Source organism: Pinus tabuliformis, chromosome 8, assembly GCF_031772625.1.
Source record: "Pinus tabuliformis cultivar Carrire ecotype Pingquan chromosome 8, CPIR1, whole genome shotgun sequence".
NCBI lineage: Eukaryota > Viridiplantae > Streptophyta > Pinopsida > Pinales > Pinaceae > Pinus > Pinus tabuliformis.
This window is the reverse complement of record NC_142294.1, coordinates 34,426,505-34,451,633: the sequence shown is the minus strand read 5'-3', so window position 1 is coordinate 34,451,633 and position 25,129 is coordinate 34,426,505. Positions and strand designations below refer to the sequence as shown.

At 38.0% G+C, this 25,129-nt stretch overlaps 1 protein-coding gene across 1 annotated transcript in view; it reads right to left on the bottom strand.

The window, feature by feature from the left end:
- The window catches only part of LOC149234001 (uncharacterized), an 84,701-nt gene extending 72,237 nt beyond the window's left edge, over positions 1–12,464 (bottom strand). Inside the window, exons 1-2 of the mRNA XM_089368117.1 lie at positions 12,267–12,464; positions 11,848–12,056 (exon numbers count right to left, since the gene is read on the bottom strand). Of these exons, the coding sequence (XP_089224243.1) occupies positions 11,848–12,056; positions 12,267–12,464 (407 nt within the window). The remainder of the gene's footprint in view (positions 1–11,847; positions 12,057–12,266) is intronic.
- Positions 12,465–25,129: the final 12,665 nt, after the last annotated feature.

Genomic DNA, 25,129 nt, shown 5'->3' with positions numbered 1-25,129 from the left:
TGAGATATAATTGTTTGAGTCTAAATCCGAAAGGGCTGTTGACTACACTGTCCCCAATCCGCAATTTCTTGTAGACATGGAAACAAAAAGAGCTAATAGGTTAATTGATAATTACATTGCAACACAGCCCCAAACTCCAATTGCAAGCCCCTTGCAAACTATGCACACTCCTCCAACACCTCCAAGGCCAAATCCACCGAGAATGATCGTTGCCCGTTTTGCTCCCCTTGTTCTGCCCCAAGTTCTAGATGACATGCCAACGGATTATCAAAGTCAAATCCCATTTTTTGATGGAACTCCTAACATCATTACTGCTCAGCAACATGTAGACAAAATGGCAGACTTCTATGAACTTCATGAGATCGATGTGGAGAACGTGGCAATGAGGCTCTTTGTATAGACATTTGTAGGTGATGTGAGGAAATGGTTCAGAGGTTTGCCGGCAACAAGTATCACTACCTTGGCTGAACTACAAAGACAATTTTTGAACCGGTGGGAAGTGAAAAAGAATCCCCTTCAATCTCTGGCCAAATATGAACAAATCAAACGGAACACTGGTGAGTCGGTCCAAGACTATTGTGTTAGATTTAATGCAGTCTATAACGAAAATCTAGATCATCTAAAGCCACCTGTGGGACTAGCAATGATGAAGTTTCCAGATGGTTTTGATGCTGACATGGTGTACCAATTAAGAGAGAGAGAACCGGCCACAATGGAAGACATGCAGAAAATTTCAGTCAGCGTGGAAGCAAATCTGCTGTCCAAAAGAGCTAGAGCGAAAGCAGAGAAGAAAACCACTCTGAAAGAAGAATCTTCTTCAATGGATCAACTTCTCAAAAAGGTAGAGCAGATGCTTGAAAGGGTAAAACTTGACAAGCTAGATCCACAAGTTAAGAATCCTAACTTCCGTGGCCAGCAACAGCCACAATATAGAATAAGACAGAGAGATTAGCGAACTCAAGAGCAGACTGCACAATAGCCGGTGCAAACATCTTTGCAGCAGAATTTTGTGCATGGATCGGAGTCAGATGAGGAAAAGAATGTAATAGGCGAAGAAAACCACCTCTTTACACCAGATGAGCTGCCTACTTACATTACTGAAGAAGAAGAATGTGCAGTGAATTCAGCTGCACACCAAGACACAGATTTTATTCTAGCTAGCGACACTGTTTTGGAAGAAGAATCGAAAGAATATCAAAGGGGATATATGAATGCTTTGTCCGCACAACAATAGCGATATTCACTTAGAAACAGAGATGTGCCGACCAAACCAATTCAGAAAAAGAAGGAGGTTGAAACAACAAAAAATGATTCATTAGCTACACAAAGAAAAGGAAAGGAGGCGGTTGGTCCAGAGAGCAGCAAATCAAAATCAGCAGAACAGTCACAGCAGCAAGCTACATCAAAGGAAAAGGAAAGGAAAGAGATCCCAGTCAAAGAGGTAGAAAAGACTCCCGCTTTTAGCTTAGAGAATGAGATTTCTAAGTTAAAGGTATCCATCCCCTTGACTGAAATAATGAAGAACAACAGTTATAGAGGACATATTTCTAAAATGTTGAATTTGGACCCAATGTTCGACATGGTAAATGTAGAAGATGATTAGCCTAAAATGATTTTTGGACCAGCATCGAATGGTGAGTCTCCTGATAGCGATGTGCCACCCTTCTATATCAGTTTATAATTGCATGATTTTGTGTTACACAATGCCATGTTCGATTCCGGAGCTTCTCACAATCTCATGCCCAAGGCTATCATGGATAAGCTTGGTCTGGACATCACCCGGCAATATCATGATCTCTATTCATTCGATTCTAGCAGAGTAAGATGTATAGGACTCATCAAAGACTTGGTTGTGAGTTTGGATCAGCTTCCTATGAAAAATGTTTTGATGGATGTGGTGGTAGCAGATATTCCTCCAAGGTTTGGCATGCTTCTTTCCAGGTCTTGGGTAGTGAAATTGAAAGGGACACTACAGCTGGATTTCTCCTATGCAACAATCTCGGTGTTTGGACAAATGAGGAAGTTATATCGGGAACAAAAAATGAAATATATGATCACAAGCAAGGAGAAACCTATAAATCATCCTATTAACTATGTACATACATATTTAGAGTCTTTTGTTTTGTTTTCAGATAGTTTAAATGAGATAGATAGTCAGATAGTAGAAGCAGATGACATTTCGGAAATAATAGAAAATTTCAGAGAAATTTTGAAGAAAGAAAGACAAGAAAAGCAGGAAAATGTTGGGCAATCAGCTGAAAGTAATGGACAACAAGCAGACAAGGCACGGCAAACAGATTTCCAGCACTTACAAGAGGAGGAAGAAGGCTTGTGGACCATGGATTTTGATGGAGCAGTAGGAAATGATGGCGCTGGAATTGGTATTTGGGTACGCAGTCCTTTCTCCGTCCCAAACAAAGTGCCTAGCAGTGTGAGGGTTTGCTCTTACAAGCTGACCTTTGAGTGTTCAAACAATGAAGCTGAGTATGAAGCTCTGATTGCTGGCCTGAAGATTCTTAGAAAGATGAATGCAAAAAGGATTTCGGTATATGGCGACTCCAAATTGGTAATAAAACAGGTCAGAGGTGAGTATCAAGCAAAACATCCTAGGATGCGGGCCTATCGTAATGCAGTTTTAGACATCTTGAAGTTATTTTCAGAATACACCTTGACATATGTGCCTCGTATACAAAATAGTATTGCTGATGCTCTTGCTAAGGCTGCAAGCAGTTTGAAGATCCCCATGAACTCCAATAAATTTGAAATCCATGTCAAGCATCATCCAACCATTCCAGACAATTAGCGATATTGGAAAGTATTTCAAGATGATGAGGAGATTAAGGATTTTCTGCTAAACAAAGGCAAGTTCAAAGAAACCTCCATTGATGTAGAAAATGACGATGGCAAAAGGAATGGTACAGATGAAGTGCAGATCAATGAAATGGACGTATTGCAGCTGAAGAATAACATCATTCCTAAAGGCTTGATACCTCTGGAGAAACTTTTTGATCAAGATGATGTAGCCCGCAAGCCAACATTGCAGCCAACAGAGAAGGGTGTAGAAGAGGTCAACATCAATACAGCTGCCAATCCAAAGTTGGTAAAATTGTCTAAAGCATTACCGCCAAAGATCAAGGACAAATACATCAGTTTGATGGCTTCATTTGCAGATGTTTTTTCTTGGGACTATTCTGATTTAAAAACCTATGATACCAATATTATTCAGCACACAATACCCATCAAGCCCAATCAAAAACCATTTAGACAGAAGCTGAGAAGGATAAATCCAAAGTTGTTGCCATCTATCGAAAAGGAGGTAAACAGGTTGTACAAGTCAGGTATCATTGTGCCCATCAGATTTTCAGATTGGATATCTAACTTAGTGCATGTAAGCAAGAGGACCGGTGAGATCCGCTTATGAATTGATTTCATAAATCTAAATAAGGTCTCATTGAAGGACAATTATCCACTGCCCAAGATGGACCATATACTTCAGCGAGTAGTGGGGCATCTCGTATGTCACTGCTTGATGGTTATTCCGGATATAACCAAATTTCTGTCCATGAAGATGATAGAGACAAGACATCATTCACCACTCCATGGGGAACCTTTCACTACGCTAAAATGCCCTTCGGTTTAAAGAATGCAAGTGCCACATTTCAGCGGGCAATGGACTTGGCTTTTGCAAATGAGAAGGATGTGTTTTTGGTGGTGTACCTGGATGATTTGACTGTATTTTCCAAATCTGATGAAGAACACATGCATCACCTAAAAATTGTCTTTCAAAAGTGCAGGAAATATGGTCTATCGCTAAATCCTAAGAAGAGCTTGTTCACCATGGAGGAAGGCAAATTACTTGGGCACATCATTTCAAAGGATGGCATTCATATAGACCCAGCACGTGTGCAAGCGATTCAGCAAATCGATCTGCCTAGGAACAAAAAAGAGATTCAATCATTCAATGGTAAGATGAATTTTCTAAGTCGCTTTGTGCCTAATCTTGCAGAACACTTAAGAGAAATGACCAACATGCTTAACAAGGACAGCCAGGTGAAATGGACAGAGGAGGCTGTAAAATATTTCAAATTGGTCAAATTGGCCCTTTCTTCAGCTCCAGTTCTAGTCAGTCCGGACTACACTCAGGATTTCATATTGTTTTCATTTGCTTCTGAGCACACTATGGCAGTGGTATTATTACAGAAGAGAGATGATCATGAAAGACCCACTACATTCTTCAGCAGGGCTATAAGGGATGCAGCTTTAAAGTACAACATCATTGAGAAGCAAGCCCTGGAATTGGTGAAGGCATTGAAGGATTTCCAGGTATATATCCTACATTCTCACATTCTGGCCTATGTTCCTAATATTGCTATAAAAGATGTTTTAGTGCAGACTAATCCGGAAGGAAGAAGAGGCAAATGGATTGCAACCTTGTTGGAATATGATGTGGAAATAAAGCCCACAAAGCTGGTTAAAGCACTGGGGTTGGCGAAGCTAATGGCCGAATCAAACTTGCATGCCTTGGACATAAATCTGATCACTGCCATGTCTGATGAGAATGAAGAAGGAATGTCAATTCAGGTATCTGAAATGTTTGCTTTGTCCCCATGGTATTCAGATATAATATATGTGCTGAAAAATCTGTCACCACCACCCAGCATGACTAGAAACAAAGCGAGAACACTCAAATTGAAGGATGCCAAGTTTTGTATTTTGAATTCTGCACTGTATTGGAAAGATCCCGATGGCATTTTGTTAAACTTTTTGGTGGAAGAGGAGGCAAAGAAAGTCATGGAGGATTTCCACGGAGGAGAGTGTGGTGGTCACCCCTTTTGGAAGTCAACAGCGAACAAAATTTTGAGAGCAGGGTACTACTGGCCTACTTTGTTTGCTGATGTGTATAGGATGGTCAAGCGCTGTCATAAATGTTAGATTTTCGAAGGAAAACAGAAATTATAGCCTTTGCCACTTAAGCCTATTGAGGTGAGCGCTCCCTTCCAGCAGTGGGGGTTGGATTTCATTGGGGAAATTTATCTCGCCTCTTCCAGACAACATAGATGGATCCTTACAGCGACAGACTATTTCACAAAATGGATTGAGGCAGCTCCTACCAAACAAGCTACAGACATGGTAATCATTTCATTTCTCGAAAATAACATCTTGTCTCGCTTTGTTTGTCCAAAAAAATTAATCACCAATAATGTAGCAACTTTCAAATCGAAAAGGATGGTAGAATTTTGTCATAAGTATCATATCATTTTGGGTCATTCAACTACCTATCATCCACAAGGCAATGGATTGGCAGAATCTTCGAATAAATCATTGGTCAACATCATCAAGAAGCTACTGGAAATAAATAAAAAGAGCTGGAATAAGAGGTTGGTCCATGCGCTTTGGGCAGATCGGATCAGTCAGAAAAAGTCCATTGGTATGTCATCGTTTGAGCTTTTTTATGGAGTTGACACAGTATTTCCCGCCTCTCTTGCTGCCTCGGTGGTCAGACTTCTTCAGGAGGTCGGCAGTGAAGAAGATCCCATGCAGAGAAGGTTGAATCAAATGGTCCACTTGCAGCAAACAAGAGAAGAGGTTTTCAAGAACACATCCAAGTTGCAGGAGAAGATAAAGAAAATCTATGACAGAAAAGCAAAGGCAGATAACTTTCAGTTGGATGAGGTGGTGCTGAAGTGGGATGGAAGGAATGAAGAGAAAGGCAAGCATGGAAAGTTCGAAAATCTTTGGAAAGGTCCTTTCAAGATTGTAGCATATAGGGGTCAGAATGCCTTTCTTCTGAAGGAAATGAACGGGGAAGATTGTACTGGAGGGCCGATCAATGGTTGGTTGCTCAAGCAGTATCACTGCTGATTTATTAATGCTGCTTCCACTATCACTGTAAATACCATTTTTATTTCAGTTTGGTTTCAGTCTGTGAAGTTAGTTTTTGAGTTATTTCAATGTCAAGTTTGAGTCAATTTCTTGGTCATTTCAGTTTCATGAATAAGTCAGAGTCCTGTGCTATTTATCGAAATGATGACTCCATAGCCCAATGGACAAAAGGCACTATCTAGCTCCTCCAGAGATCGGCTATTCTTGGTACCTCCAAGGACCTACCATCCCCCATTGGAGCCAATGTTAGAGTCGGTTTGGTCAACCCTCCGTCAGAGATAAAAACTCTTTGTTCTTTTCAATTTTAGGTGTCCCGCTCCATTCACTCAGTTGCATTCCACTAGGGGCATGCCATGATCTGATGGAGAAAGTCATGCTAATCATTTCCCTTCATGTCTGGCTCCTGCTGGCTCAGGTCTTTTGTCAATAATCACCAAAGTCCATGGAGGTCTGGTCCTTTACAGGACAAAAGTCATTTTCTATGTTTGGGTCTAGGAATTCATAAATTTGGTCTTTTAAACATGTCCAGTAAAGCCATGCAGGCTAGAGGGAGGCCCTTACACAGCTATGGTTCAGAGGGCTTCATCGTCATGTGGATAGACTTCGACTCTTCTTCAAAACTCTGTTTTGAAGAAAAGTCAAACAGTGTCATTTATGACAAAATTTTCCAAAAAATCGCCAGTTGACTTTTTCAGATGCAGTCATGGTTTCCGTGGCCAAATGCCCTGTCATACAGTCCTTGCAAAGATGTACCGAAAATTTCATCATTTGAGCCAGGATTTCAAAGGAAAAAGTGAAAATCAGTGTGTTTTAAAGTCAGTGAAAAAGTGCAAAACACAACATTAGAAAATGGGTTTTCAAGGAAGCAAAAATTAAACCCATCTTTTCTAAGGCTATATATACATGTTTTTATCCAAATCAAAGGCATTGTGCTATTACAAGCTTTGGAGAGACATTGCAAAGGCGTGAGGGCGAAATCGTGAGCGTTTGAGTGAGTGGGAGCTGGTTTTAGAGGGCACGATGCACATACCTAGGAGCGCGGCACGCACAGAGGGTGCGGCGCACATGCAGCCTGCCCCTAGTTCAAATTTTCTAAGGGCGCGGCGCATACCCAGCGCATGGCGCATTGGGTTTTGTGCGCGGCGCACACAGACCAGGGGCCGAAAAACATTGCCAAACCACTCCAAATTTTGGTGAATGCTATCAAATCGAGAGGTAGGCCTTATGACATCACCTGTTCGTCAAATTTTATCAATGATATGGTGTTTATAGAGATGTTTGAATGTCACCAAAATGCATAAGGTCAACCATAAGAAATCACCAAGAAAATGATGGCTAGGGTTGTTAAAATGTGTTGTTAGTGCCAAGGTTTCACTCCACTCACCTTTTTCCCCTCACCTATCATTTTTCCCATCTCCCCTTGATCATTTTTCCTAAAACCCCGCCCTAAATCACTACCAAACCCTCTCCCTATTCCTCCACTATTTGGTCAACTCAAAATCACCATAAGACAAGCTCATTGTGCAAGCAAGGCGGTGGAAGAAAGGTGCAAGGTCAAAGAGTTGAAAAGTGAAACGATTAGGAGCAATTTAGGGTGATCTCAGAGCGCGCGGTGCACACACAAAGGAGCGCGGTGCACTCATTGGGTGCGATGCACACAGAGCCCGTCCACTGTGTAAATCCGCCACTAGCGCGGCGCACTCAGAGCGCACGGCGCACTGGGCATTGCGCACGGCGCATTGGGCATTGCGTGTGGCGCACAGGGATATAAAGCCCAAAAACCAACTAATTCGCCCAAAAATTTTGTGGATGCTCATCAAATTTGAAAGGTAGGCAACCTACCTCCACTCTTGCATCAAACTTGAAAGGAATAGCATGGTTTTAGGATTATAAATCAAATGAAAATTTTTTTATAAAGCCAACAAAAGAAGACACAAAGAAAACATGATCCTAGGGTTTATGCTACAGTGATAGTGTTTCCAAGGTGATTCCTACCCTACCCCCATTACTCATTCCCCTATGCTATTGTCCCTATAATCACTACCCTAACTCTACCAAAAAATCATACTCCCTTTCCTCTCTCCCTATTGCTAAAAAAACCCCAAACCCTACCTTGCAAACAACACAAACCCTACCCCATCAACACTATACCCAAACTACTCCCAAGTCCCTGACAAATCTCTCCCTTTAACCCCTATTCCCATTACATCATTCCCCTCCTAATACTCCCTGTTTTATTGTCCCCTTGGTGGTAGATTGTCAGAGCAACTACCAGCTTCATTGGAATCAAAGAGCAACATAAAACTTAGGGTACAAACAATAGTAATGGCATCCGAAGTTTCATCAGAATATGAGGAAGAGACCCACAATGACACAGCTTCAGGAAAAAGGGCCCACAGGAGATATCACCGGAGTGGCAGACATCTTAGAGATGAGCCAAACACCCTCACCGAGTTGCAGGCATGCCCTCTTGCTATGTCTTGTTTCCAGCACTTAGCATGTTTTGAATTTTGTCAGAGGGTGGCAAATGTCAGAGTTCATCATGAGTTGGCTCGTCTTTTTTCACTTCACCTACATGGAGGATAGTCTATCTTGGCTGGGGTCACTTTCACATTGACACCCGAAACCATATCAGTGGCAACATGCATACCAAACATTGGAGAGTAGTGGCATAAGAAGAAGAAGGTGGAGAGGCATCATTATGAGCCTTACATCAAGGACAACTGTTTGAGCCACCTCACGAGAGTTTTTCCATTCAGATTTTTGAGAGATGAGTATGCCCCGCTCATGAAATTGATCATGAAGTACTTCAGTTGTGAGGGGAGGTTTTCTCGCCTTTATGCCTATCACATTAGGATGCTCATGCACTTTACCAGGGTGCGGATGATGAACCTCCCATTTTTCATCTGCGGAAACATAGAGAGGATGAGAAATTTCATGCAACACAAGAACCCTCGACAGCAGCTCAACAGTGTTTATCACTTTGCCCTTATCCGGATTTTGGTGGACCATCAGTTGGGATTGCAGGGTATTGCTTGGGAGGACTTCATCTCCCGTGACTTCTTCAGTGCTCCACAGGTGGTTTCAGAGGCAGAGCATGAGATAGGGGTCCCATCTCATCAGTATGAGCATGAGATAGGGGTAAAAAACAGGGATTTTCTCCCTGTGCACCGCGCCACAGGCGCGATGCTAAAATTCTAGAGATCTAAATGAGGAATGGCTTGCAGTTTTGGATTCAGCATGGAAAATCACGACTACTGGTGTTTGAGCAAGATATTTGGGCAAGATATGGGTCTCCTAAAGGTCAAAAAACACCCAAAAATGGCCTCTACCACTTTTTTGACACACAAAAAGCAGTCTTGGGAGAATGGAGATTTGGAGGGGCAAACGAGCACCAAATTTGCAAATTCCAGTTGAGTTAGAAAGTAGATAGGACAGGATTTCTAGAAAGCCCACTTGGCCACATTTTGGACACTTGCAAGTGCCCCAAAACAGGCCCCAAAGTAGCATGATGCACAGAAAAAATGGCGCGGCGCACAGAAAAAATGGCACGGTGCACAGAGGAAAAAATTGCCAATTTGCTTTCGTTTTGCGAAATTTCGGTTCGCGACTTCTCCAAGTGGGCCCGCTCATCTACACTCTGGTTTTTTGGCACCAAAGGTGGCATTTAAAGAGTTTTTTCTCCATATTGGCTTCTATCCAAGTGGCGAAGGAAGGAAAATGGTCACCCCAAGCCAAATGTCATGTTTGTAGCGCTACACCTGTAGCTGATGGTTGGCTCTCCATCTCCATTTTGTAATGATTCGAGTAACTCCCCAACCCTTGGGTGTTCTATCTCTTCCCCACACATTCTATATATTGTATGCAAGTTATTTGCAAAGGGTTGGTTGGCTTGTAACTTCTGGGAGATTGTGGGAAAGAAACTTTGTTTATTCACTGTGTATTTTGACAGAGAATTAATGAAAGGCAGCGGCTCTGTTTTATGAGATTCCTATGGTTGTGAGTGTAGCAAATGTGTCTCTTATGTTTTCATATGTATTTCGTTATGTTTCATAATTCAATTCATGTTCATTTCCAGTGAAATTTTCTGAGTGAGATTAGGTAGAATTCAATTTTATTGCTCTGCCTGTGGGAAAATTTCATGTTTAGTGTTATTTTTCTGTTGAAAAGGATTCATGTCACTATGCCCTTTTCACTTTCTTCAGCAATATATTCATGTCGCGGTACCTCAAACTAAATTGTTACATTTTCCGCCTACCTTGCCTCACGGAATAATATGTGCCTTTGTATTAAATTCTCTGTTCTTTGCTGAGTGCCGGTCCCATAACATCCCAGAAGCTCAGTCATTCATGAAAATTGTTTCCAGAATCCCTATTCACTTACTAGCCTAAGGTAAATATTCCATTGTAAGTCATCTCAGACCATTTTCGATTATCTATCCACTGAGCGTGACTCGGAGAGAGCCCTCTCCTGCTTTGGTAGGGCTAGCTACCAGACTGAGCGTGGTTTGTGGTTACCCTAATTTTTGTCTTCCTTCAGCCTAAGGCATATTTAGGTGCTAACACATTCTTTCCATGCGACTAAACCTCCAGGTAAATAATTTGGTTTACTGTACATACAATTCCTTACTCTTCGTTTGCTTCCGCCTTTTTCTCTGTTGTCAGTTGGCTGACAATGTCGCCTTGTTTTGTTTGCACAGGTGGGGGTTTGTTCCTTGGCGTGGTTGGTGAAAGTGCTATGGATTTTTCCTGGTAGGCTCTACCACTGTTATCAATTTGTTTTTACTATTGCTCTGTCGATTTGCTAGGCAGAGTCCCAGTCCTTGTCCGATTGTTCTCCTCTATTGTTGCTATGTGACCTGGGTTAGTTTGGTACAAACCCTTGTTTGTATTCCACAATTTTGTAATTATAAAACACTGTTTTGGAGGGTGGCCATCCAAAACCTTCTCCCTTAGGGTTTTGCTAGTTCATTTGGTTCTTCCGTCATTCGAAGGGTTATCCCTGGACCGTTATATGTATACAAATATCTTTTGTTGTTGGAATGAAAAGAATTAAACAATGTATTTGGTTATACTTTGTTACCTCTGTCCTAAGTTTTGTTGCTCAACGTTTATATTCTTGTTCTTGGTCGAACTATTCGCAATGTGCTCGGCTCTTTCATTCGTGAACTCTGTATGTTGATTGCTAGCCTTCGTACTGGAAATACTGGTGAAATTTTATTTGCCTGCGTTCTGTTCTTTAAGAAAGGAAATAATGAAAAGTACAGGAATGCGCAGTATTTACTTAGTTTAGCTTGCTCAATAATTAAGGGAAAAAGTAAATGAATATCACAAAGAACTATTACATATGGACTCGAATGTTTTCGGATGAAAGAAATTATTCTTTGTATTGTATTTTTATTTGCATATGCTGAACCCCTCCATGATTGTATTACATTGACTTTTATATTGTGCTGGAACAGTTACTCAAACTGTTCTTGGTTCCATACAGTTACCCTTTATAGTTACAATTGATAAACTTGTTGGGTTTTCTTGTATTGTAGGAGTTACAAAAGTACTGTAGGAGTTACAATATTACACTTTTTGTTTATGAATAGACACCTATAAGATGGATTAAGAAAATGACAAAACAATGCAACTGTTGTGACATTACCCTAACTGTACTGTTTCTAATGTTTCTTAACTAATTAATAATAAAACAAACTAATTCCTAGACATTGTTTTATTCATCAAACGTAAATGAAATTAAAAGTTTTTGAACCTGTCCTTCTTGGCTGAGACCAACACCCGGTCATGATGCCCTTAGCTGGATGCTCCTGCATTAGGCTCCCGGGGTAAGAAAAATTCATGACTCCAGTCCATGAGCTTCTCGACTGAATAACTCGCCTGCTCTATCTGTCTAGCATTAAGCCACGAACTGTCCTCAATAGGATGGTTCTTCCACTTGACTAGATATTGCAGATACTCTTTCCACCGAGTTCGCTTGGCCACCTGAGTGTCGAGGATCCTCTCGATCTCGAGGGGTTGAGCGTAAGGCATTTGTCTCATCCAAGTATCACTTCCCTCCTGTGTGTCCCATGTAGGCCGTGCGGTACTGTCTTCTTCTGGATTAGCAGTGTATGGAAACAGGTCTGCCACATTAAAGATGGGCGAGATGCCTATTCCTGGTGGCAGCTGTAATTCATAAGCGTTTGCTGAAAATTTCTGGAGAAATTTGTAGGGGCCTATCTTTTTGTACTTTAGCTTGTTATATGCACCTCTAGGCAAATTCTCCTTGCGCAAGTGCATGACGACTTCATCCCCTACATTAAATTGCACCTCTCTCCGTTTCAAATCTGCTCGCTACTTATATTTTTTACTGCTGTCCTGCAACTTTATTTTCACCTGCTTGTGTAAATCATTCATCGCTTTAGCAAAATCCTCCCCATCAGCACTTTGTCTTTCCTGCTGTCCTAGATCTCGTAATTCATGTACTCTGCGAGGATGCATACCATATAAGATCTGAAAAGGACTGTAACCCGTGCTGCGATTGGGCGAGTCGTTGTAAGCGAACTTTGCCTGGGCAAGTACTCGATCCCACATTCACGAATTTTCACCGATCAAACTTCGTAGCAGGTTCCCCAGACTTCTGTTTACCACCTTTGTTTTCCCGTTAGTCTGCGGGTGATAAGCAGAGCTAAAACTTAACTGCGTGTCCATCTTCTTCCACAGGGTGCGCCAAAAGTGCCATGTAAACTTCACGTCCCTGTCAAAGAGAATGGACTTAGGTAGACCATGTAGCCTGATGATATCTGTAAAGAAAAAGTGGGCCACATGAGTGGCATCGTTGGTTTTTTGCAAGGGATGAAATGCGCCATCTTCGAAAACTGGTCCACTACTACCATCACCGAATCATAACCCCGTTGTGTCCTTGGTAGACCCAAGACGAAGTCCAAGCTGATTGAGTCCCATGGTCTACTTGGAATGGGAAATGGCGTGTAAAGTCCCATATTTTGACTGTGTCCTTTTGCTAACTGACACACTTTACATCTGGTCACAAATCTCTGCACATACCTTCGCATTTTTGGCCAATAATTAAAATGGCTGAGCTGCTCTAATGTTTTTTCTATGCCGAAATTTTCGGCTAGACCTCCACTGTGTTTCTCTCGAATGATATTCTCTCTCATTGAGCAATCGGAAATGCATAACTGTCCTCCTCTAAACAACAACTTCTCCTGCAAATTATAGTCCAACCACGGACTATTGTTTCTTACCAAAGGATTCTGACATGCTTCGTAATCCTCCGTGAAATCCGTGTCAGTATGATACAAGTCTTTCAAGTGCTCAAAGCCCAGCACTTGTATTGTACTCTCCTGTAAGAGTAATGCTCTTCTGCTCAACGTATCCACTACCTTGTTGGCCTTCCCGCTGATGTGTTTCAACACAAAGGTGAAACTCTGCAGATATTCAACCCACTTAGCATGCTTGTGATTCAGCTTGTGCTGTTGCATCACATATTGCAGTGCGGAATTATCAGAGAATAAAACAAACTTATTCCCCAGCAGATAGTGTCTCCAATGCTTCAGTGCCTGGACGACAACATAGAATTCCTTGTCATAGGATAAATACATCTGCCTTCTTTCGTTCAACTTCTCACTGAAAAATGCAATAGGTTTGTCTTCTTGGCTAAGTATAGTTCCAATGGCCGTACCTCTTGCATCACAGCCAACCTGAAAAATCTTTTTAAAATCTGGAAATCTCAGGATCAGTCTCTCTGTGATCTTCTTCTTCAGTAGTTGAAAACTCCTTTCTACTGCCTCAGTCCAACGAAAAGGCTGACTTTCCTTTTTTATAATATCCAACATAGGCACGCAGATTTCACTGAAATTTCTTATAAATTTTCGGTAAAAACTTTCCAGCCCATGAAAACTACGTACCTCAAACAGACTTTTCGGGGATGGCTAGTTGACAATTGTTGCAATCTTTTCTAGGTCCATCTTCAACTTGTTTTCTGCAATCATGAAACCCAGATAAACTAATTCTTTTTGCAGAAAAGTACATTTTTTTCAGATTTATTAGCAGCTTATTCTGCTATAATTTTTCCAGTACTTTGCGAACATGTCGAAAGTGTTCCTCCCTCATCTTGTTGAAAATTAATATATCATCTAGGTACACTATTACAAACTTCCCAATGAATTCTTTCAGCATTTTGTTCATTAATCGCATAAAGGTACTGGGTGCATTGCTCAGTCTGAATGGCATTACCAGCCACTCATAAAATCCTTCATTAGTTTTGAAGGATGTCTTCCACTCATCCCCTTCTCAGATTCGAATTTGATGATACCCACTCTTTAAATCAATTTTTGAAAAATATGTTGCCCCACTCAGGCAATCCATCATGTTGTCCATCCGTGGCAGTGGAAATCTGTACTGGATGGTAATCTTGTTGATGGCCCTCGAATCTGTGCACATTCGCCATTCTCCTCCTTTCTTGGGAGCGAGAATTGTTGGAACTACGTAGGGGCTCAAACTCTCCCTTATCAGCCCTTTATCTAGCAATTCATGCACCTATTTTCTGATCTCCTCATTGTCTTTGGGGCTCATCTGATACACTGCCTTACTCGGTAGACTTGCTCTGGGTATAAATTCAATATGATGACTTATACTTCTCTTGGGAGGAAATTTATCTGGCAAGTCATCCACTACTATATCGCTAAACTCTTGCATCATCTACTGAATTTCCGCAGGCAAATATGACACCTCTATGTGTAGTAGCATTGTCTTTGCTCTTCTTACAACAACATAGCTTACTTCATTGTCTTCAATCTGCTTCAAAAACTATTTTCCACCCATTAGTAACACTCTTGTCCTGCTTGTTTCCGCGATCTATTCTTCCTTGATGGGCACAAGTGTGTGCTTGATCCCATCTTTGACAAACTTATAACAATTTGTCTTCCCATCATGTATTACCTTCCTGTCATACTGCCATGGCCTACCTATCGGTATGTGACATACATCCATCGGCATTATATCACAAATAACCTTATCCTTATATCTGCTGATATGGAACTCCACTTCATATTGCTCATCCACCAACAGCTGATGGCCTTTTTGCAGCCATGATACCTTGTAAGGAGTGGGGTGCTTCAACCCCAACTTCTCCACCATCTCCGTGGCAACTAGATTATCTGTGCTCCCACTATCGATAATCAGCTTACAACATTTTCCGTGTGACTTACAAACTGTCCGGAACAAGGCTTTCCTTTGAGTTTGTTCAGCTGTTTCTTTGGCTGGTTTCAGCAACACCTTGTTCAAAACTAAGGCTTCCCCTATTTCCGGCACATTTTCTGCTTCTTGGGGAGGTGCCTCTGCTTCCTCTGGTTGTGCGACATACGCACCCCTCTGTCCAGCTTGTTTCGCCTCACGACACTCAAAATATCTATGCCCCCACTTGTGGCACCTGTAACATTGATAATTATCTCCTCTGCCTCGGCAATTTCCCCTTCCTCCCTGATAAGGCCTGCCACCTCTCATGCTGTCACCTTTTTCTGCTGTCCCAGAAGCTTTGGAACTGTTGCCTTCTTCACTATTGCTGGTAGTTCATCCTCTGCCATAAGACTGTCCTCTTCCTCTACCGATTCCCCATCCTCTCCTAGCATTTTGTTTCTTGGTGATCTTCTCCTCTACTTTCATAGCACTTTGATATGCTTCTTCTATGTTTTTTGGGGAAAGAATGCTGATTTCATCTAATATTTCTAACCTTAAACCATTCACATACCTTGTTGTTTTCTCTAGGGTGTCCTCTGTATAATCGGCTCTTAAATTTACCTGGTAGAATTCTTTAGTGTACTCTCTTACTGTCATCCCTTTCTGCTTCAGATTCTGCACTTGTTGATGTAGTGCAATCTGGTAATCCTTAGGCAGAAATCTGCCTTTCAACTTGGCCACCATCCTTGACCATTTCTTGATTGGCAACTTGTTCATCCTCCTTCTCTCTATTTGGACACTGTCCCACCACAGGGCTGCGTGTCCCTTCAACTTTGTTGCAGCAAACTTAACTCTCTGATCTTCACTGACCTCTTCACACTCAAAATATTTGTCTAGTTCGCTGATCCAGTCCAACAAAACCTCTGTGGACAAGCTACCATCATAATTTGGGATTTTTGGTTTAGGCTTGCTACTCTCTAATAGGATTGACCTCAATAGTCTCATTTCTAGCCCTTCTTCATCCGATCCATCTGTTGTCACTATGGCTTCTTCTTCATTGTCATCTCCTACCTCTGGATCCCTTCTCCTTCCTGCTTCAACTGCCTCCAAACGGGCAGTAAGGATCTTGATTTCTTCTCGCAATCCTTCATCTGTTGCTCTCCGATCACCTCTTCCACGTCCTCATCTTCCAACTTCCATTTCTCAAGAAAAAACACTAAATCCTGCTCTGATACCACTATGATGGGACCAGCCCACAATTCCACACTCTAATAGTTGACAATAATATGTGATTGCGTTAATCAACAATTAAATGATTAAGTAATGATTTGGGACTTAACACTTGGGATTAGGGGTTAATCATGGGATGGTTCTGGATTGCGTTTGATGGCATTTATGTTGGACTTTAATTCTGCAGTGCTGGCAGTACTTGCCTCGGTTACCATTTCCCGCTCTTTGGTTTATACCAAAACCCTTCCTTCTATGTCATTTCTTCATTTTTTCATTCTTGTGACTTTTCTGCACTGAGGGTTTGGCCTGGAAGTGAGGTTTCATGCTGCAAATGTATGGATGTAAGCCACAGATTTGTGTGCGCCCAGCTATGGGTTATGCTTCTTGTTGGTATGGCACCTTCGTTTGTTCTGGTGGCTTTGTTGCTCAATTCCTTGGGCACAGTGTGACGGTTCCACTCGTCTGTGTAAGAGAATGGCTACTATCTTTGTCTGTTCGGTTGCTAAACTTGTATTTGCTCCACTATTCTCATTTTATTGAGGTTCTTCTGCTTGTTAAATTTGATTAATGGGTTTGCATGCTACAGGTCACAGTCATGGTGGCCTCCTCTGCTTGCAATTCTTTTCAGGTATGCTGTCTCTCCATGATTTTTTTTCCCTATCTATCTTCCTCTGTTTCTAACAAGAACGGCTCCTTGGTCTCAGGATGTCACTGTGGACTGTGGTTCAGTGGGTTTGCATTCTTTTCACGCGACTAAACCTCCAGGTAAATAATTTGGTTTACTGTACATACAATTCCTTACTCTTCATTTGCTTTCGCCTTTTTCTCTGTTGACAGTTGGCTGACAATGTCGCCTTGTTTTGTTTGCACAGGTGGGGGTTCGTTCCTTGGCATGGTTGGTGAAAGCGCTACGGCTTTTTCCCGGTAGGCTCTGCCACTGTTATCAATTTGTTTTTACTATTGGTCTCTGTCGGTTTGCTGGGCAGAGTCCCAATCCTTGTCCGCTTGTTCTCCTCTATCGTAGCTATGCGACCTGGGTTAGTTTGGTACAAACCCTTGTTTGTATTCTACAATTTTGTAATTGTAAAACATTGTTTTGGAGGGTGGCCGTCCAAAACCCTCGCCCTTAGGGTTCTGCTAGTTTTTGGTTCTTCCGCCATTCGAAGGGTTATCCCTAGACAGTTATATGTATACAAATATCTTTTGTTGTTGGAATGAAAAGAATTAACCAATATATTTGGTTATACTTTGTTACCTCTGTCCTGGGTTTTGTTGCTCAGTGTTGATATTCTCGTTCTTGGTCGAACTATTCGCAATGTGCTCGGCTCTTTCACTCGTGAACTCTATATGTTGATTGCCAACCTTCGTACTAGAAATACTCGTGTAATTTTCTTTGCCTGCGTTCTGTTCTTTAAGAAAGGAAATAATGAAAAGTATATGAATGCGTAGTATTTACTTAGTTTAGCTTGCTCAATAATTAAGAGAAAAAGTAAATGAATATCACAAAAAACTGTTATAGATGGACTCGAATGTATTCAGATGGAAGAAATTATTCTCTGTATTGTATTTCTGTTTGCATATGCTGAACCCCTCCATGATTGTATTACATTGACTTTTATATTGTGCTGGAACAACCACTGAAACTGTTCTCAGTTCTATACAGTTACCCTTTATAGTTACATAGTTGATAATCTTGTTGGGTTTTATTGTATTGTAGGAGTTACAAAAGTACTGTAGGATTTACAATATTACACTTTTTGTTTATGAACAGACACCTGTAAGATGGATTAAGAAAATGACAAAACAATGCAACTGTTGTGACATCACCCTAACTGTACTGTTTCTAATGTTTCTTAACTAATTATTAATAAAATAAACTAATTCCTAGACACTGTTTTATTCATCAAATGTAAATGAAATTAAAAGTTTTTGAACCTGTCCTTCTTGGCTGAGACCAACACCCGTCATGATGCCCTTAGCTAGATGCTCCGGCATCATTAGATCAAATACTATATCATATTGATCATGATCTTAGTGGATGTTAATTATAACCATGAATAATAATAAAACATTAAGTAGGATCAATTAAGAATGTAATAAAAATTAAAAAGCAGTACAAATAATAAATCAATTCAATTTTATTTGTTGTATTGTACTTTTGTTTTTATTAATAAATTTACAAACAAAATTTTCTACCAAAAAGTTACAATATCCCTATCACATTAAATAAATTTAAATAGTGACAATTCATATTTGTAGCCTAAGTCAGGAGGTTTGGTAAATAAAATTGATTAAATTAGAAGTTCACAAAATTTCATTCGTGGGAAAATTTATTTGACGAGGTATGTAATCTCAAGCATACCAAACACAACAAACCAAATAGCAAACCAAACAAAAAGATGAATACTTCCATGAAATTAGTTTAAAATTCTATTGAAATTTATTTAGAGCACATTATGAAATAATAGGAAATTCAAAGAGGTTATAAAAGAACAATAAAACCTTAAAGGGTAAAACCTACTCGTTTAAAAAAAATTTGAGGTTCCTTGCACTAACATAATTTTATGTCTGAATGTCAAACTTGACAACAAAGGAAATATCAATACGGGTTAAGTTAGCTTTTGGAGGATGTTGGGAGTCATGTTGTTGATTTACATTCTAGAACACTAACTTTTTTAATAATATCATTCATTTCTATTTTAATAATAGTTATCATTTCTATTTGTCTATCTTTATCTTCACAATTTTAATATATTAATTATACAGTTTTATATATTAAAAAACAATTATAATAAAAGTGTGATACACTAATAAAATTAAAAAATCAAATATATAAAACAAACGTATATATAGTCAATAAATATTTTAATATTTAAATTTGGCTTTTATATATAATAATAATAATAAAATTTATACTTTTATAGACAATTATATCAAAAATATAATATTTCAATCAATTATAAAAAATACATATCTAAATTAAATAAATAAATTAATTATTCAAACTATATATATAGACTAGAAATGTAATATTTCAATAAACTAGGAATATTAAATAAAAAGAAATATTTGTATATTAATAAATATTTTATTTTTTAAAATTTACTATTCTTTATTATTTTGAGTATATATGTGTTTTATTTTTTAATTGAGATTTATATATCTGTAACATATTTAAAGTCAATAAATATTTTAATATTTAACTTTGACTGTTATATATATCTATATATTAGAAATAAAATTTATACTTTTATAAACAATTATATGAGAAATATAATATTTCAATAAAATATAAAAAATACATATCTAAATTAAATAAATTATTTAAATATTCAAATTGTATTGTCATATATATATACAATTTGAATGTTTAAAAGCAATACACTCTATCTTATTCTCCTTATAGAAGTAAGTCTTTCCCCTATCGAGAGCCTAGCTATGACTAGGCTTCTATTGTACAAGCACAAACTCAATAACATAGGAGATCATAGACTTCCTAAGCTAGCTTTAAATTCCAGCCAAAACCACCTAAGGCTCAAGCGGGGGTGGTATAAAGACACGAAGGCCTGGTTAAACCATTGGGAGATCAACGAGAATGATGCATTGCAAAACATTAATAACATTAAAAATATTGTTACTTCTAAGTTCAAAGAAAAAATGTGGTGTGAGAAAGATTTAGCAACTAAAAGAAAATTAAGTTATTATAAGAAGGTCATCAACCCCACCATAGAAGATCAAAAGTATCTCTCTGTTTTAACTAGCTCAAAGAAGAAAATTAATATAGCAAAGATTAGAACGAACTCTCCCATAGTGAAACAAGTCATTGGGTAGTTCCTAAAACACCATGGATGGAAGGGATCTGCCATCTCTATAAGATTAGGAACATCGAAGATGAAAACCACTTCCTCTTAGAGTGCACCGTGTACAACCACATTAAATCTCATTTTCATAATCTTTGTCGCAATACTGACCTTCCTAGCCTTCTATGATGTCAAAATTATAGTGAGCTCGGGAGGCTTCTCTCCAAGCTTTTTGAGCATAGGAATAAAATCTTAAATCAAACTAAATAATTTGTTTCTTTAGGTCTGATAGACCAAAGTTTGGTCTCAGTGGACATTAACCACCACCACCACCACCACCACCACCACCATCATCATCATCATCATCATCATCAACTAAAAATGTAATATTTCAATAAACTAGAAGTGTTAAATATAAAAAAATATTTGTATATTAATAAATATTTTATTTTTAAATTTTACAATCATTTATTATTTTTGAGTATATATGTGTTCTATTTTTCAGTTTATATTATTAAAATTATATAGATTTATATATTTGTAACCTATGTATAGTCAATAAATATTTTAATATGTAAAATTGGTTGTTATATATATATAAAATAAAATTTATACTTTTATAAACAATTATATGAGAAATATAATATTTCAATACAAATATAAAAAACACATACCTAAATTAAATAAATTATTTAATTATTCAAATTGTATGGTCATATATATATAATATAAACTAGAAATGTAATATTTCAATAAACTAGAAATGTTAAATATAAAGAAATATTTGTATATTAATAAATATTTTACTTTTTAAATTTTACTATTATTTATTATTTTTGAGTATATATGTGTTCTATTTTTTAATTTATATTATACATATTAAAGTTATATAGATTTATATATTTGTAACACATGTATAGTCAATAAATATTTTAATATTTAAATTTGGCTATTATATATATATATTAGAAATAAAATTTATACTTTTATAAAAAATTATATGAGAAATATAATATTTCAATAAAATATAAAAAATACATATCTAAATTAAATAAATTATTTAAATATTTAAATTTTATTGTCATATACACATTTAGATTATTGTCACCAGAACATTGTGCTGAACCCAGAAACCTACATCATAATTAAGAACCAGATGCAGCCTCAACAATCATGCATCATAATGTATACGCTACTTTACTGAACCCAACCTATGCATATACGCTACTTCCTTTAATCAAACTTGCATATACCTTCAAAACTACTAAAACATATAACTTTTGAATCAAGTATGTACCAACCAGCAATATACTGAACATCTATTGTCAATTTACAGAGCCTTACACAGGCAGTAGCAGAGATCACCCTTCTCACTTATACAATCAATCAATCAGATATCAAACTCCTTATGCATTCAGTTTTGCATTCAGATCTAAGAAGAATTCATTGACAGACAACAGTAAAACAACAATACTAATCAAATAGATTAGTCATCTTTGAACAACATACCATTTCTTTTGCATATGCTACTTGGAAGAGTTGAACCGACGAGTATATGCAACTTCACCAAAGCGAACCAGCGTACAAATATGCAAATATTAACTCATAACTTCACTGCTATTTCGGACTTCAGACAAACCCATATCATGAAATTCAAAGAATAAAACAGGTGTACACAATTAGATCTGGCCCAACCAATATCAGATCATTCAATGATAAGTCATTTTAGATCTCATGATCCTGATCCAACATTGAATTCAAGTTACACAAAATATTTTAGGTCAAATCACCAAGATAGCCCCTGCAACATAAAATATACTTCAGATAGAAGTATTCCTTTGAAACCCTTTTCACTTGCACGCCATGGCCTTATGATCTTCTCCTCCTTATATAGTTTTACGACTTTCTCAATACCTCAGACCAAAACCACTTAGGACCTGTGGTATTCTTGGACAGGATCAAATAGTCATTACTTCACTAAATATTGTGGGCTAATACCATGGTATTGACCCTTGGTATTCTCTACTCTTGAAATTCCTTGATTTCCCAACATGTACGCGCTTTTCCTCTTGCGAGAGTGCATGTATACGTATACGCACTTTTTGTTCTGTGGACCTACGTGTATACGCTGTTTTGACTAAGTGGACCTATGTATACATATTAAAATTATTTTCACCATCCTTTACCTTCAACTTCTTCATTCTGATTAGTAGACTTTATTTCCATCTTCCTGTTCTTCTGTACCAATTCCCTGTTACATTTGAAATGATTTGTTACATTGTGGGTTGCCTTTCATCAAAACTAAATTGAATTGTGAGTGAGTTTCCATCAAGGACAACACTTGTATCATAATGCCAACACCTTATTCCTGAGTAATTCTCAAGTAGCTAATTATAGTTAGATTTGTGTTATTACATGTTGAATTACAAAATTGTTGAATGTTGTTATGAAGACGAACTAGAGTATATGGGGAATTAAAGTATAAATTGTGAATGAGATAAATCATACACGCATAGTTAGAGTATTTCTTTTAGATAATATAACCTAATTTTTTAAAGTTATGTACTACAATTGTGTCTGATAATTAGAAATAATCCTATTAGACATACCATCAAACAATGATACAAGTATATATATATATATATATATATATATATATGAGAGTATACCTCTCACAAAATATCATTGGGAAGTATATTCATTGAAATAATATCCAATTAATCATTATAGGACCCACTAGTTATATCCTTATATTGTTATAGGAATGCATGAAAATTTAACGTGTACTACAAATAGAATTAATCAAATCAGATCTAAGAAATCTCTGCAAGATTTTTCAAGATCTAATAGAACCTATTGAAATACTATGAAAAAATTGTTATTTATAATTAATATTTTTAGTAAGGAAAGATGGAATATGAAAATAGTAATTACATAAATATATGTAAAAGGACTATGTTTGTGATTCTCGTTAATGAAGTGACCTAACTAGTAGATCCCATGAGTGAATGAAATTTAACTAAAATGAGCTAATATCTATATGTGTTTGTGTCTGTGTGTGTGGTTATTCTATGATAGAGAGACACTTATGTTAATACTATTATTAAGAATAGAACTCGAGAGGAATTCATTCCTCGGCCTTATGTATAGAATGACGACTGACGAAATACATTACAAGCTAAAACTATAACACATTTAGAAAGTATGCTTAAATCAAATCTAGGCTAAGTACATGAAGATATTAAATTATTGTAACATCCCTAAATGCCATACAAAAACAAATTACTATATATCTCTTCGGTACCCAAAAGTATTTTCTTTTACTTTTTTATTTTTTTTTCTCTAAATTGGATCTTATTTGCCTTTCAGGTATAGTTACGACACCCGCAACTCGATAAATGTATTCACTTATGCGTATAGTGGTGTTATACATATACTTACACACACACACACACACACACACACATATATATCTACATACATACATACATACATATTAATGTTCTACTTTTTCATTTACACTTTCAATATCAAGACTATGGTTTATATCTCCCACCACATGGTATGCATCTTTCCCAACTACACATATATAAACTATTAGCATATGGATGTGTCCAACCTCATTCTCATCTCTTTGAATAACTAGTTATCTATGTATAGATCAACAATTATATAACATTGAATTCTTATTCCATTGAATTGATGTCATTATGCAGAATTAATTTAATATATAAGCCTCACAACTTTGGTAAAATTTGGAGATGTGGGATATAACAATCCTCATTTATTTGTTTTCTGGGTAACAATATTCAATATGAGCCTAGTAGGTTCGACCCATGTGACATCACACGTTATCTTTCCCATGCATTTTCAATGCTTGCAATCTCACAAAATCACAAAATCATAGACACATTGGCTCCCTACATATGTCTCACGAACCAATAAGGGAAGAAAATAGTGTTGATGCACCCATAGAAGGAGAATCCAATGATCACATTCACTTCCATGGATGTCAGCAATATTCAAGACACCAAACACCCAATTTTGACATGTACAAATTTGATGGTTATAACTCGGTAGTATGGGTGGCACAAATGGAATAATATTTCCTCCCTAACAATATTGTGAAGATGAAAATAAAATACATGTGGGAGCTCTTTAATTTGACCAAGAGCACTAGCAGTGGTGATAGTGGCATCAAAAATTCTATCCAGGGAGACCAACATGGAAAATTTTCTCAAAATCCATTTGTGATCACTTTGATCAAGAATGTCACTTTCTGGGTCGTCTCACTAACCTCACACAAACGGGTTCAGAACAGGACTACATTGTATCTCTTGAAGAATTGACCATCCAGATTGAAGGACTAGGAGATGCCTTTTACTTGGAATGTTTCATTAGTGGCTTAAAATAATCCATCCAAGCCGATGTCAGAATTCATCACCCAACTAATTGGTTGGAAGCATGCAACAAGGTTGTAGAGGTGGAAGTCGCTTTAAATGCCCAATCCAATCATCCAAATTTCATCACACGGGAACATCACAACCTGGCTACGGGCCTCAACCAAACACTTAAGGTTCAAAAAGTGTCGCTGATAGAAATGGCCAAAAGAATGAAACACTAACTTTGTGATTGTTGTGATGATAGATACTCTCAGGACATAAATGCAAGGAACCAAAATTCTTCCGAATTAATGCTATTGAAAATAGTTCCATCGATGAAGCTTCAACCACTAAAATGAATGAGGAGGAAGAGGGTTAACGCCCAACAACCCCAAACAGTGATACTCTAGCTATGCCAAATGAGGAGTTATCTCTCTTGATACCCTAGTTGACATTTATTCTCCCCAAACTCTCAAAATCAGAGGTTTTATTAAACATCAGTTATTAGTGGTGTTGATTGATAATGGAAGCACACATAACTTTGTCCATAAGAGGGTAGCAAAAGAAGTTCATTGTTTTATTAGGATGATATCTAATTACCCATTCCTTATCACTGATGGGGGGACCATGAAATGTGAAGGACAATGTG